At 49.6% G+C, this 12,875-nt stretch overlaps 1 protein-coding gene across 1 annotated transcript in view; it reads left to right on the top strand.

Moving 5' to 3' along the window:
- The window catches only part of ARMC9 (armadillo repeat containing 9), a gene marked incomplete at both ends in the record, with an annotated part of 85,521 nt that extends 73,223 nt beyond the window's left edge, over positions 1-12,298 (top strand). Inside the window, 2 exons of the mRNA XM_015414969.1 lie at positions 9,462-9,563; positions 12,186-12,298. Of these exons, the coding sequence (XP_015270455.1) occupies positions 9,462-9,563; positions 12,186-12,298 (215 nt within the window). The remainder of the gene's footprint in view (positions 1-9,461; positions 9,564-12,185) is intronic.
- Between the last annotated feature and the right edge of the window lie 577 nt (positions 12,299-12,875).

The raw sequence follows: 12,875 nt of genomic DNA on the forward strand, positions 1-12,875 counted from the left end.
GGACTGTTTTGGATTGCTAGCTATGGGAGGGGGGGGGGACGTGCAGATCTGTCCTCGCAGAGGAGGGGGAGCTTGTACCTGAATAAACCTTGGTCTTAAAGTTGCCACTGGACTAGTGTCTGATGGTGAAAGGAAAGTCCGATGCTGCAAAGAACAATACTGCATAGGAACCAGGAATGTAAGATATATGAATCATGGTAAGCTTGACGTGGTCAAAAATGAGATGGCAAGACTGAACATCGATATCTTAGGAATCAGTGAACTAAAGTGGACAGGAATGGGCGAATTTAACTCAGAAGACCATTATATCTACTACTGTGGACAGGAATCGCGTAGAAAAAATGGTGTGGCCTTTATAGTCAACAAGAGAGTGCAAAAGTCAGTACTGGGATACAATCTCAAAAATGACAGAAAGATTTTGGTCCGATTCCAAGGCAAGCCATTCAACATCACAGTAATCCAAGTCTATGCCCCAACCACTGATGCAGAAGAGGCTGAAGTGGACCGGTTCCATGAAGACCTAAGCATTACTTAGTAGGTTCTTAATAGTATATATATATTTTAAAGCAAATAAATGTTTGTTGACTCATCTGAAAGCCTACGCTTTTGGAATGCAGGAAGGAATGACTTGCCAGCAGTGGGGTGGAATTGTGCAACCGAGTGCCACCTGTAGAACAAAGATTTGCCTACTGGAGGAAGTGGAAAAGAGCGCAGGGAGGACCCTGAAACCGGGCGTTTACCCCCCTCTGCCTTTCAAAGTGTGGTTCGGGGCATTCATCAAGGAAGGGATAAACTTCTGCCTGTGACCTTTGAAGGCACCGACTGAAATCGCACATGCATGCTGAAACTCTGGAAGGCCGAATTGTGACACGGAATCAGGCCGCCTACAGCAGCATCACTCCGTTCAGGAACCTGACACAGCCATTTTTAAACAACCGTTGTCTTTTTCACACATCAGAAATCCAATACACAGGGCAAGGGTCCCTAACGTATCATAGAATCATAGAGTCGGAAGGGACCTCCAGGGTCATCTAGTCTAACCCCCTTGCACAATGCAGGAAATTCACAAATACCTCCCCACACCCCCCAGTGACTGCTGTTCCAGGCCCAGAAGATGGCAAAAAACCTCCAGGATCCCTGGCCAAACTGACCTGGAGAAACATTGCGTCCTGACCCCAAAGTGGTGTTCAGCATTTCCCTGGGCGTGTAAGAAAGGGCCATGAGAACTAAGAAGAGAAGAGATTGGATTTATACCCCGCCCTTCACTACCCAAAGGAGTCTCAGAGCAGTTTACAAACTCCTTCCCCTTCCCCTCCCCACAACAGACACCCTGTGAGGGAGGTGGGTCTGAGAGAGCTCTTTCCAGAACTGTCCTTGAGAGAACAGCTCTGAGAGAACTTGTGACTGACCCAAGGTCACCCAGCTGGCTGCATGTGGAGGAGGAGTGGGGAATCAAACCCAGTTCTCCCAGATTAGAGTCCACACTCCTATGGCCCAGGCTAGCCTGATCTTGTCCGATCCCGGAAGCTAAGCAGGGTTGGCCCCGGTGGGTACTCGGATGGGAGACCACCAGAGAACTCCAGGGTCCCTAGGCAGAGGTAAGCAATGGCAAACCACCTCTGGTCCAGGCTACCCAATCTCTTCAGATTACAGAAGCCATGCAGGGTCAGCCCTGGTTAGTATTTGGATGGGAAACTGCCAAGGAAGCCCAGGGTCGCTACACAGATTAGTTTAAGTTTAGGATTGTCGAACCAACCAGAAGTCTAAAAACAGAATTGAAGCCATGCAGGGGGTCTGTTGTGTTGAGGGGAAGGAATAATCAAGAAGACAACGTGTTTTTTCAAGAATGGAATGACTTTAAAATATATCTGGAAAAGAACTGGGATGTAAAACAAAACTTAATATGTTTAGATCAATATTAAGTCAAATGATGTTATCTTGAGGTTGGATGATAACAAATGATGTGTTAATGATATAATGAAATTTGTAAGAAGGGGGAGAAGCATTGCGGGAAGCCACTGGAGGGAGGGGAGGAAGGGAATGAGGTAAACAATGGACTGAATGATTTAATCTTATATGTTATGTTCCTAAGAAAATAAAAATTTGTTTACCAAAAAAAGAAATCCAATACACAGGGCAAGGGTCCCTAACGTATCATAGAATCATAGAGTCGGAAGGGACCTCCAGGGTCATCTAGTCTAACCCCCTTGCACAATGCAGGAAATTCACAAATACCTCCCCACACCCCCCAGTGACTGCTGTTCCAGGCCCAGAAGATGGCAAAAAACCTCCAGGATCCCTGGCCAAACTGACCTGGAGAAACATTGCGTCCTGACCCCAAAGTGGTGTTCAGCATTTCCCTGGGCGTGTAAGAAAGGGCCATGAGAACTAAGAAGAGAAGAGATTGGATTTATACCCCGCCCTTCACTACCCAAAGGAGTCTCAGAGCAGTTTACAAACTCCTTCCCCTTCCCCTCCCCACAACAGACACCCTGTGAGGGAGGTGGGTCTGAGAGAGCTCTTTCCAGAACTGTCCTTGAGAGAACAGCTCTGAGAGAACTTGTGACTGACCCAAGGTCACCCAGCTGGCTGCATGTGGAGGAGGAGTGGGGAATCAAACCCAGTTCTCCCAGATTAGAGTCCACACTCCTATGGCCCAGGCTAGCCTGATCTTGTCCGATCCCGGAAGCTAAGCAGGGTTGGCCCCGGTGGGTACTCGGATGGGAGACCACCAGAGAACTCCAGGGTCCCTAGGCAGAGGTAAGCAATGGCAAACCACCTCTGGTCCAGGCTACCCAATCTCTTCAGATTACAGAAGCCATGCAGGGTCAGCCCTGGTTAGTATTTGGATGGGAAACTGCCAAGGAAGGCCAGGGTAGCTACACAGATTAGTTTAAGTTTAGGATTGTCAAACCAACCAGAAGTCTAAAAACAGAATTGAAGCCATGCAGGGTGTCTGTTGTGTTGAGGGGAAGGGGAAGGAGTTTGTAAGGTGCTCTGGGACTCCGAGTGAAGGGCGGGGTATAAATCCAATCTCCTCCTCCTCTTCCTCCTCCTCTTCCCCCTCCTCTTCCTCCTCCTTCTCATGACTCATGAAATGAAGCAAAATCTCATAGTACGATCCTCGTTTCAGCAAGCTATACACAGCAGTATAGACCACAGTCCCTAGTAATTCTTCCAAGTAACTTTGTGACTCCTTTAGTACAGTGCCACTCTATTGCCCGCATACAAAAGCCCCCTTGAATAATTCAGTTTTGCTTCAATAGGGATTCTTCCAAGGGTTCTTACAAGCTTTTGCGGGATCTGAGAATGAACGCCACGCGTATGACAGACGCGCACAGTCTTCTCTGTGTCTAAAGACGCCGCGAGCTCCGTCGGCCCTTCCTGTGGCTAATACCGTTTGGAAAGAGCATTCTGTGAGCGCAGCGACGCCCTCGCGTTAGATTCCGCTGGCATCTCTTTGGCCGCTGCTCCCTTCTCCGGCATCTGCCTTCCCAGTTCCCACAACACTCCTCTTTGCAAATCGGTTTCTCTCCGGCCGGTGCCGACTGTGACCCCCGGCTGTTTGAAGAACAGATCTCAATGCTTCTGTTTATATAAACGTTAGATTAAGACCCAATTAAACAGCAGCCTCTTTGTCCTGATGTTTTGTCACTCTAGGGATGGTGTTGCAGTGTTTGCTTTTGAGGAGGGTTTCTCGCTTCCTTTCCAACCCCAAACTCTGCGTGGAACTTCTACCAGGACCGAGCAATAATTTCAGAAAGTGGCTTTAAAGTCCCAGAGCCTGATACTCGAGGCCTGGTCGCTTTGGACGTCAATGCAGCGTGTTCACCTTGCCGGCCATCCTGTCTGAGGGATTTGTTGTTGTTGTTCAGTCGCACAGTCGAGTCCGACTCTTCGTGACCCCGTGGACCAGATCCCGCCAGGCCTTCCTGTCTTCCGCCGTCCTCTGAAGTTGGCTCAATTTCATGTTCGTTGCATCGATGACACTGTCCAACCATCTCATCCTTTGCCGGCCCCGTCTTCTTTGACCTTCAATCTTTCCCAGCATCAGGGTCTTCTCCAGGGAGTGCTCCCTTCTCATTGGGTGGCCAAAGTATTTGAGCTTCAGTTTCAGGATCTGGCCTTCCAGGGAACAGTCAGGGTTGATTTCTTTTAGGATTGACTGATTGGATCTCCTTGCAGTCCAAGGGACTCTCAAGAGTCTTCTCCAGCACCATAGTTCAAAAGAATCTATTCTTGGGCGCTCGGCCTTCCTTATAGCCCAGAACTCTCGCAGCCATACATGACTACTGGGAATACCATTGCTTTGACCATGCGGACTTTTGTTGGCAGGGTGATGTCTCTACTTTTTATCATGCTGTTTAGGTTCGCCATCGCTTTCCTCCCAAGGAGCAGGCGTCTTTTAATTTCATGGCTGCTGTCACAGTCTGCGGTGATCTGGGATCCCAGGAACGTGAAGTCTCTCACGACTTCCCCAACTTCCCCTTCTATTTGCCAAGGATCTGAGGGATACGGTTGCCTTTTGCCTCTACAGCAAGGGTCCACAACATGGTTCCCCGTGGTCACCGTGGCAACCGCCAACATCTTTCCTGGTGCCCGCCATGCGTTTTTGGAAAGTGGGTGGGCCCAGGTGTGGCTTTTGCCCAGCAAGGTTTCTCATTGGCCGCTGGAGATTTGATTGGCTTGCACAAAATTTTTAAAACATTGCTTTGGCAGTAGCTGCCACCACAGCACAAGGACCTTCAAATGTTTAACTGAAATTATTACTGAGACCCAGTTTGATGTAGTGATTAGGAGCACGGAGTCTGATCTGGGAGAACCAGGTTTGATTCCTCACTCCTTCCACATGCAGCTGCTGGTGTGACCTTGGGTCAGCCACAAGTTCTCTCAGAGCTGTTCTCTCAAGAGTAGTCCTCGAAACAGCTCTCTCAGCCCCACCTACCTCACAGGGCAGCTGTTGTAGGGAGAGGAAGGAAAGGAGATTGTAAGCCGCTCTGAGACTTCAAGTGAAGGGCGGGGTATAAATCCAATCAGTTTGGTGTGACAGCAAGTTTGGTGTAGCGGTTAAGAGTAACGGACTCTAATCTGGGAGAACCGAGTTTGATTCCCCACTCCTCCGCATGCAGCTGCTGGTGTGACCTTGGGTCAGTTACAAGTTTTCTTAGAGCTGTTCTCTCAAGAGGTCCTTGAAAGAGCTCTCTCAGCCCCGCGTACCTCCCAGGGTGTCTGTTGTGGGGAGAGTAAGGGAAAAGAGATTGTAAGCCGCTCCTCCACATGCAGCTGCTGGTGTGACCTTGGGTCAGTCACAAGTTTTCTCAGAGCTGTTCTCTCAAGAGGAGTCCTTGAAAGAGCTCTCTGAGCCCCACGTACCTCCCAGGGTGTCTGTTGTGGGGGGAGTAAGGGAAAGGAGATTGTAAGCCGCTCTGAGACTCCGAGTGAAGGACGGAGTATAAATCCAACTCTCATTCTTCTTCTTAATCTTTAAGGTGCTACTGGACTCTTGCTCTTTTCTACGGCAAAGTTTGCAGATATTTGTGGCCTTTAGTATTTTCTCTCTGTCAGGGAGGCCGACAGCCGGTCCTACACATGTTTACATGGACATAAAACTTGCTTTATTCACTGAAGTTTACTCACTGAGACTCAAGGAGGACAACGTTATAAAAAAGAATTCAGTCAGATGGGGACGGGAGGGAGGGAGGGAGGGAGGGCAAGGAAGACGATTGTAAGCTGCTCTGAGACTCCAGATGAAGAATGGAGGATAAATCCAGTTTCCTCCTCCTCCTCCTGCTGCTGTATAATCTAGCTCAAATCTAGCTGTATAACAATGTAGAGAATGGATCGGTAGAAGGGACAGGATAGCACAGTAAAAGCAAGGTTACAAGTATGGAAAATATGGCAGTAGAGTGGGGTCCAGTGTTCCCTCTAAGCTGAGTGTGAGCCAGCTCACAGTTTTTTAGCCTCCGGCTCACAGATTTTTGTCTTAGCTCAGGAAGGAGAGCTCCAGAGCAAACTAATTTCTGCAGCAGCCAAATCGCTCACTCACAGCTTTAGTGCCAGTAGCTCACAAAGTCGAATTTTTGCTCACAAGACCCCACAGCTTAGAGGGAACATTGGCGGGGTCCCTAACATCGTGCCCCGCGCCTTTCCTGGTGCCAGCCAAATGTGTTTTTAGGAAGCAGAAAGGTGCCCGGGCGGGGCTTGTACCCAGCCCCTGAATATAGGGGATCGCCAGGTTCGATGCCTGCAAAATGAAGAGAGACACTATCAGATGATATGTTAGCTAGCACCACCTCAATGTGTATACCTATTTTGTGTGTATTCAAGAAAATATTCTCAAGCAGTATGTTGCTTTTTAAAGGCATCCTGCTAGAGAGAGCTTTTGCCTGAAACGCCGAAGCACTACTGTCAGAATTTTCCATAACCCCGCTCCCTGACATTCTGTGGCCGCCTCCACCTCCTAGAGCAGCCGTTCTGTGGTTGGCTCTGCCTTCTGTGGCAGCCATTTTGTGTTTGCGCCCACCACCACCCTGTGTCAGAAGGCCACGGGTGCCCACAGCCTCCAATCAGTTGAGGACCCCTGTTCTATACCATGTATAATTTTGTAACTCTGCATCACATAGCCCTCGCATCACCCCTGAGGCTAAAGCAGCCTTCAGCCTTGCCTCCTGTGGAAGGCCATCCATGACTATCATGGTTGGCCATTTTGGGTGGGCTAACTCTCGGCTGCCTTGCTGTGTTGGGAGGACCAAAGGAATGTAAGAAGAGCCCTGCTGGATCAGACCGGTGGTCCATCTAGTCCAGCATCCTGTCCCACACAGTGGCCAACCAGTTCCTCTGGAGGGACAACAACAGGGCCTAGAGGCTAAGCCCTTCACAAGAACATCAAAAGAGCCCTGCTGGATCAGACCAGTGGTCCATCTAGTCCAACATCCTGCCTCACACAATGGCCAGCCAGTTCCTCTGGAGGGCCAACAACAGGGCCTAGAGGCCGAGGCCTTCAGAAGAACATCAGAGGAGTACTGCTGGATCAGACCAGTGGTCCATCTAGTCCAGCATCCGGCCTCACATAGTGGCCACCAGTTCCTCTAGAGGGCCAACAACAGTGCCTAGAGGCCGAGGCCTTCACAAGAACATCAGAGGAGTCCTGCTGGATCAGACCAGTGGTCCATCTAGTCCAACATCCTGTCCCACTAAATGGCCAACCTGTTCCTCTGGAGGGCCAACAACAGGGCCTAGAGGCCGAGCTCTTCACAAGAATATCAGAAGAGCCCTGCTGGATCAGACCAGTGCTCCATCTAGTCCAGCATCCTGTCCCACACAGTGGCCAACCTGTTCCTCTGGAGGGCCAACAACAGGGCTTCTATGGTAACATTTGATAGCAAACAGAATAGTTTCTTTGGTAACAGAGCAGAAGCAAAAGGTAAGAGCTTGTGTAATGTTGTTGACATTTTTGATGTGTAGGTGGATATCTTCCACCCTCTGTTTCTCTAGAGCAAGCTTTAAATACTATGTAAATATGTTCCTGTTTGTTGCATCAGAAAGATGCACATGTATATATGGAGAAATCATATTTTTTTCCTACGTTGCTTTTTCCAGTTTTCCCACTGGTATATGCTTGGTTTTATGAGAAAAGAGCTGGGGTCAGTAACCCATTTTCCCACCTGTGTGCAATGGTCAATGTCTATCCCAACTTGTTCAGACTCTTTGTCTGAGCAGAGGGCATCAGCCCCGAAAAGTTCCTACAAACTGCGGAAGAGAGAGAAGAAGAAGTAAAGGCTGAAGGACTCTGAATTGTGCCTTTGAGAACTTTGGTTCTAGGGGATGATGGGGGGCACTGTTATTGGGCAATTAAATGTAACTGGGGATGGTTAAAAGGGTTAAAAGATTGACACAGTTCATAAGAAGTACAAAGATGAAAAGTTTGAATGAAGTATAAAAAGCTAGTTGGAGATCTCCTCTCTTGGGTTTTTAGTTAGTTGTGGGTTCTTTACTTTCTCCCTTATATGTAGCTTTCCCTTTCCCTTTTTTCTGTTCTAGTTTTTGTAGTGTTTAAAAAATCAATAAAAAAATCCCCTCCAGGGGCTTTAAAAAAAAGAAAAAAAGAGCCCTGCTGGATCAGACCAGTGGTCCATCCTGTCTCACACAGGGGCCAACTGGTTCCTGTGGAGGGCCAACAACAGAACTATTTTGCAGCACAGACTTACACGGCTAACTCCTCCTCTCCTATCGATATTACCTTGAGAGTTTATGCACTCAGTCCTTTGAATTGACTTGTCCTGAACTGGAGGGCTCCCCAGCGCCTGTTGGCCTCCCCCCCAGGATTAGTTTAAAAGCTGCTCTGCCACCTTTTCAGTATTAACCACCAGCAGCCTGGTTCCCTTTTGGCTCAAGCAAAACCCGTCTCTTTTGTACGGGTTCGGCTTGTCCCAGGAAGTTCACTAGTGCCGAACAAGTCTAAACCTTTCCTCCCGGCACCACATTCTCATCCACACCTTGAGGCTCCAGATCTGTGCCTGTATAGAATCATAGAATGTGAGAGTTGGAAGGGACCTTGCAGGTCATCTAGTCCAACCCCCTGCACTCGGCAGGAGCAGAGCCGAAAGACAGCCCTACAACATACCCGAGATATGGCCGTCCAGCCTCCGCTTGAAAACGTCCAGCGAAGGAGCATCCACCACCTCCCGAGGCAGTCTGTTCCACTGCTCAACCACTCTTACAGTCAGGTCAGGAAGTTTCTCCTGATATTTAGCCGGTAACAACTCCCACGTGGAACTAGCAGCACTTCTGAGAATGCGACCTTGGAAGTCGCCAGTTTGGTGTCGTGGCTAAGTGTGCGGACTCTAATCTGGAAGAACCGGGGTTGATTCCCCACTCCTCCACTTGCACCTGGCTGGATGACCTTGGGCAAGCCGTAGCTCTGATAAGAGCTGTTCTTGAAAAAGAGCAGTTTCTGTCAGAGCTCTCTCAGCCCCACCTACCTCACAGGGTGTCTGTTGTGGGGAGGAGAAGGGAAAGGAGTTTGTAAGCCGCTCTGAGACTCCTTTGGGTAGTGAAGGGCGGGGTATAAATCCAATCTCCTCCTAATCCTGTGGTGTAGTGGTAGTGCGCGGACTTAAGTGATTAAGTAGTTTGGTGTAGTGGTTAAGTGGGCGAACTGTAATCTGGGAGAACCGGGTTTAATTCCCCACTCCTCCACTTGCACCTGCTGGATGACCTTAGGCAAGCCATAGTTCTGGCACAGCTGTCCTTGAAAAAGAGCAGGTTCTGTCAAGAGCTCTCTCAGCCCCACCTGCCCCACAGGGTGTCTGTTGTGGGGAGGGGAAGGGAAAGGAGTTTGTAAGCCGCTCTGAGACTCCTTTGGGTAGTGAAGAGCAGGGTATAAATCCCATCTCCTCTCCTCTTCGTCTTCCTTCTTCTTCTTTAACTTTCTGCCTAGTAACCTAATTTTTTCCCTCCAGGACCACAACATCATGGAGGCTGACCTGGACAAGAATGAAGCCCTGCAGCCTCTGGAGGGAGAGCTGTCTGGAGAGAAGCTCTTGACCACAGAATACTTGGGAGTAAGTGCCTTTTTGCTAGGGGGCAGCTCAACAGCCTGGATTCTTTGGCTTTCCTCTCTGACGTTTTCAGGGGGCCTGGGCTGCCCTGGTGGGACTTGGCCCCGGAGCCGTCCTGGGAACAGAAGCTGAAGCACACTGCGAAACTAATGACGCTTAAGCTTCAGGGCCCCTAATCCCGGAGAGGCCCGGACGCAACTTTTTTTTTTAATCAGCCAATTTTTCAGCAAAATTGATGGAATTTTTTAAACTGTCTGTTATTAAAATAAGGCTATTTTAGTGACAGACTCATACCAGGGCTATTTTTGGGTAGGAACGCACAGGAACGGAGTTCCGGCTGGCTCCCAAGTTGGCCACGCCCAGTAGGAACTCATTAGCATAATAGGCCACACCCAACAGCAGAAACTCATTAGGATTGGCTACATTAGGGGTGTGTGGCCTAACATGCAAAGAAGTTCCTGCTACAAAAAAAACCCCTGTGTTTTGTCAACAAACAAGGTAAAGAGAATAAGAAGCAAAAGGTGGGTGTGGCTGGGTGACCACACTTCTGGTAACACGGGGGTGTGGTCTAATATGCGAATGAGCTGTGCTGTCAGGGGTGTGGTCTAATATGCTAATTAGTTCCTGCTGTTGGGTATGGCCTATTATGCTAATGAGTTCCTGCTGGGCTTTTTCTACAAAAAAAGCCCTGCATAAGCCCATGGGTTGAAGTACTTAATATTTGTCCTCAGAATAGGCTCTAATACCCATTTCATAGGGCCTCAAAATGGCCCTGTAATTGGTCAGATTTCAACATTTTCTCAGGGGTTGCAACACCCGAACCCCCAGCAGTATGGACTCACTGAGCTCAGCAGAATCAGGGCTCTTATTGTAGCAGGAGCTCCTTTGCATATTAGGCGACACACCCCTAATGTTAGCCAATCCTCCAAGAGCTTAGAGTAGCCCCTGTAAGAAGAGCTCTGTAAGCTCTTGGAGGATTGGCTACGTTAGGGGGGGCGTGTCGCCTCATATGCAAAGGAGTCCCTGCTACAAAAAGAGCCCTGCGTTAATCGCCTACATTTTGGCAGCCAGATCCTCGAATCCTTCGTTGGCGCGCGGCTTATTTAGTTCTACAGCTCAGCCCTTAGCCAACCAGAACCATAAAAAGACAACCGAGTTCTCAATTCAGACCGCACTAGTCTTGCTTGTGCATCTTAACACCAAAAATTAGATTTTCACCTCGTTATCCGAACGAGCCCTGCCCCCTCTGATGACCTTCTACCGACTGTTGCTGGTTGAGAAGGGGGCCCCCATACCAGTTCAAGCTTCAGGGTCCCGAAAATGTAGGTCCACCACTGAGCTCAAGGCAAATCCACATGAGCCGGAGCGCCAGAGGCAAACCCAGCAGTCTCTGCAGAATGTTTTCCTAACCAGGAACTAGCTGCCAAATTGGAGGTTCTGGTTCCAGCTCTCTAGGAAGGATAAACTGCCAGGGAAGCAAGCCAGGCTGGCTGGACATGAGAACAGAAGATGAGCCCCACTGGGTCAGGCCTCGGCTTTATCTGGTGCAGCATCTTATCTTTCCAATGCATGCCTCTGGGAAGAAGCCTGCAAGCCAGGCCTCTCCTTCCCTGTTTTTTTTAACTAGTGGAGACTGGTATTCTCAGGTCTTCTGATGGGGTACACGGAGGGCCCCTTCAGCCATCCAGGCTGTTAGCTGTAAAGAGCCAGTCTGGTGTGGTGGTGAAGTGCGCGGACTCTAATCTGGGAGGATCGGGTTTGATTCCCCGCTCCTCCACATGCAGCTGCTGGTGTGACCTTGGGTCAGTCACAAGTTCTTTCAGAGCTGTTCTTTCAAGGGTAGTTCTGGAAAGAGCTCCCTCAGCCCCGCCTACTTCACTGGGTGTCTGTTGTGGGGAAGGGAAAGGGGTTTGTAAGCTGCTCTGAGACTCCTTTGGGTAGTGAAGGGCGGGGTATAATTCCAATCTCCTCCTCCTCCTCCTCTTCTCTTTGGTGCAGTGGTTAAGTGCACGGGCTTTAATCTGGGAGAACTGGGTTTGATTCCCCACTCCTCCACAGCAGCTGCTGGGGTGATCTTGGATCAGTCACAAGTTCTCTCAGAGCTGTTCTCTCACGGGCAGTCCTCGAGAGATCTCTCTCAGCCCCACCTACCTCACAGAGTTTCTGTTGAAGAGCCAGTTTGGTGTAGTGGTTAAGTGCGCGGACTGTAATCTGGGAGGACCGGGTTTGATTCCCCACTCCTCCACTTGCAGCTGCTGGATGACCTTGGGCAAGTCGTAGTTCTGTCAGAGCTGTTTTCTCAAGGGCAGTCCTCGAGAGAGCTCTCTCAGCCCCACCTACCTCACAGGGTGTCTGTTGTGGGGAGGGGAAGGGAGCTTGTAGGCCGCGGGGTATAAATTCAATCTCCTCCTCCTCTCCACCTTGAGGATACAAGATAACAGTACCCTGAACACAAAGTCTCCCTGAATTTCCCAGGAGGAATCATATAACTCCAACAACCAGCCAATAAGAAACAGAGATAGTAAAACAATTGGGGCCAGGAAACCATTCCCCCCACCGCCACCTCCTTCCCCTTTGGCCAACGGCTGGTGTGAAATAGCTAATGTCCCCCTCTTTGTCTTGTAGATAATGACCAACACACCGAAAGTAAAGAAGCCGTTTCCCGGCATCCACCAGAGTATCGACGAACCTCTCCAAAGGCCCGTGACGCCCGGTTTTCACAGGGCTGCCTACCCGACGTAAGTCCGGGCCCACGAGCCCAACTTCTAAATGGCTTTTTCTGCCTGCCGTGAGTCTCGCTAAAGAAATGTAACTCGGATATGCAGAAATAAAATTATCCACGTTGGACAGGACAGTGCCCTTGTTATTCTTTATTAAAAAAAAAAAACGTATCTGGAATTAAAGTAGTTTGCAGGGTCGCAAGTGATTGAGTTAGCCCGGGCTAGCCCAAACTTGTCAACTCTTGGAAGCTGAGCAGGATTGGCCCTTGTTAGTACTTAGATGCAGGGGTCATTTCCTGCAGGAGCGCACAGGAGCGGAGCTCCGGCAGTTAAGAGCCCAGGGGCGGGCACATGCAACAAGCCCCACCCCCTGCTCCCAGCAGCCCTCAGTCAGAGCAAGAAGCAGCCAGGTAAGTTGTAGAGCTCCCCCCGGTCCAAAACAGTCCAGTGGCACCTTTAAGACCAAGTTTTATTCAGGTACAAGCTCGGCGCGTCCCCATCTCCCCCAATAGCCAGCAATCCAAAACAGTCCAGTGGAGCCTGAGTGGTGGGTGTCACCTTCTGACACACTTCGGGTGATGTCAGGGGGTGTGGC

Source organism: Gekko japonicus, unplaced genomic scaffold (assembly GCF_001447785.1).
Source record: "Gekko japonicus isolate JY-2015 unplaced genomic scaffold, Gekko_japonicus_V1.1 scaffold4248, whole genome shotgun sequence".
Taxonomy (NCBI): domain Eukaryota; kingdom Metazoa; phylum Chordata; class Lepidosauria; order Squamata; family Gekkonidae; genus Gekko; species Gekko japonicus.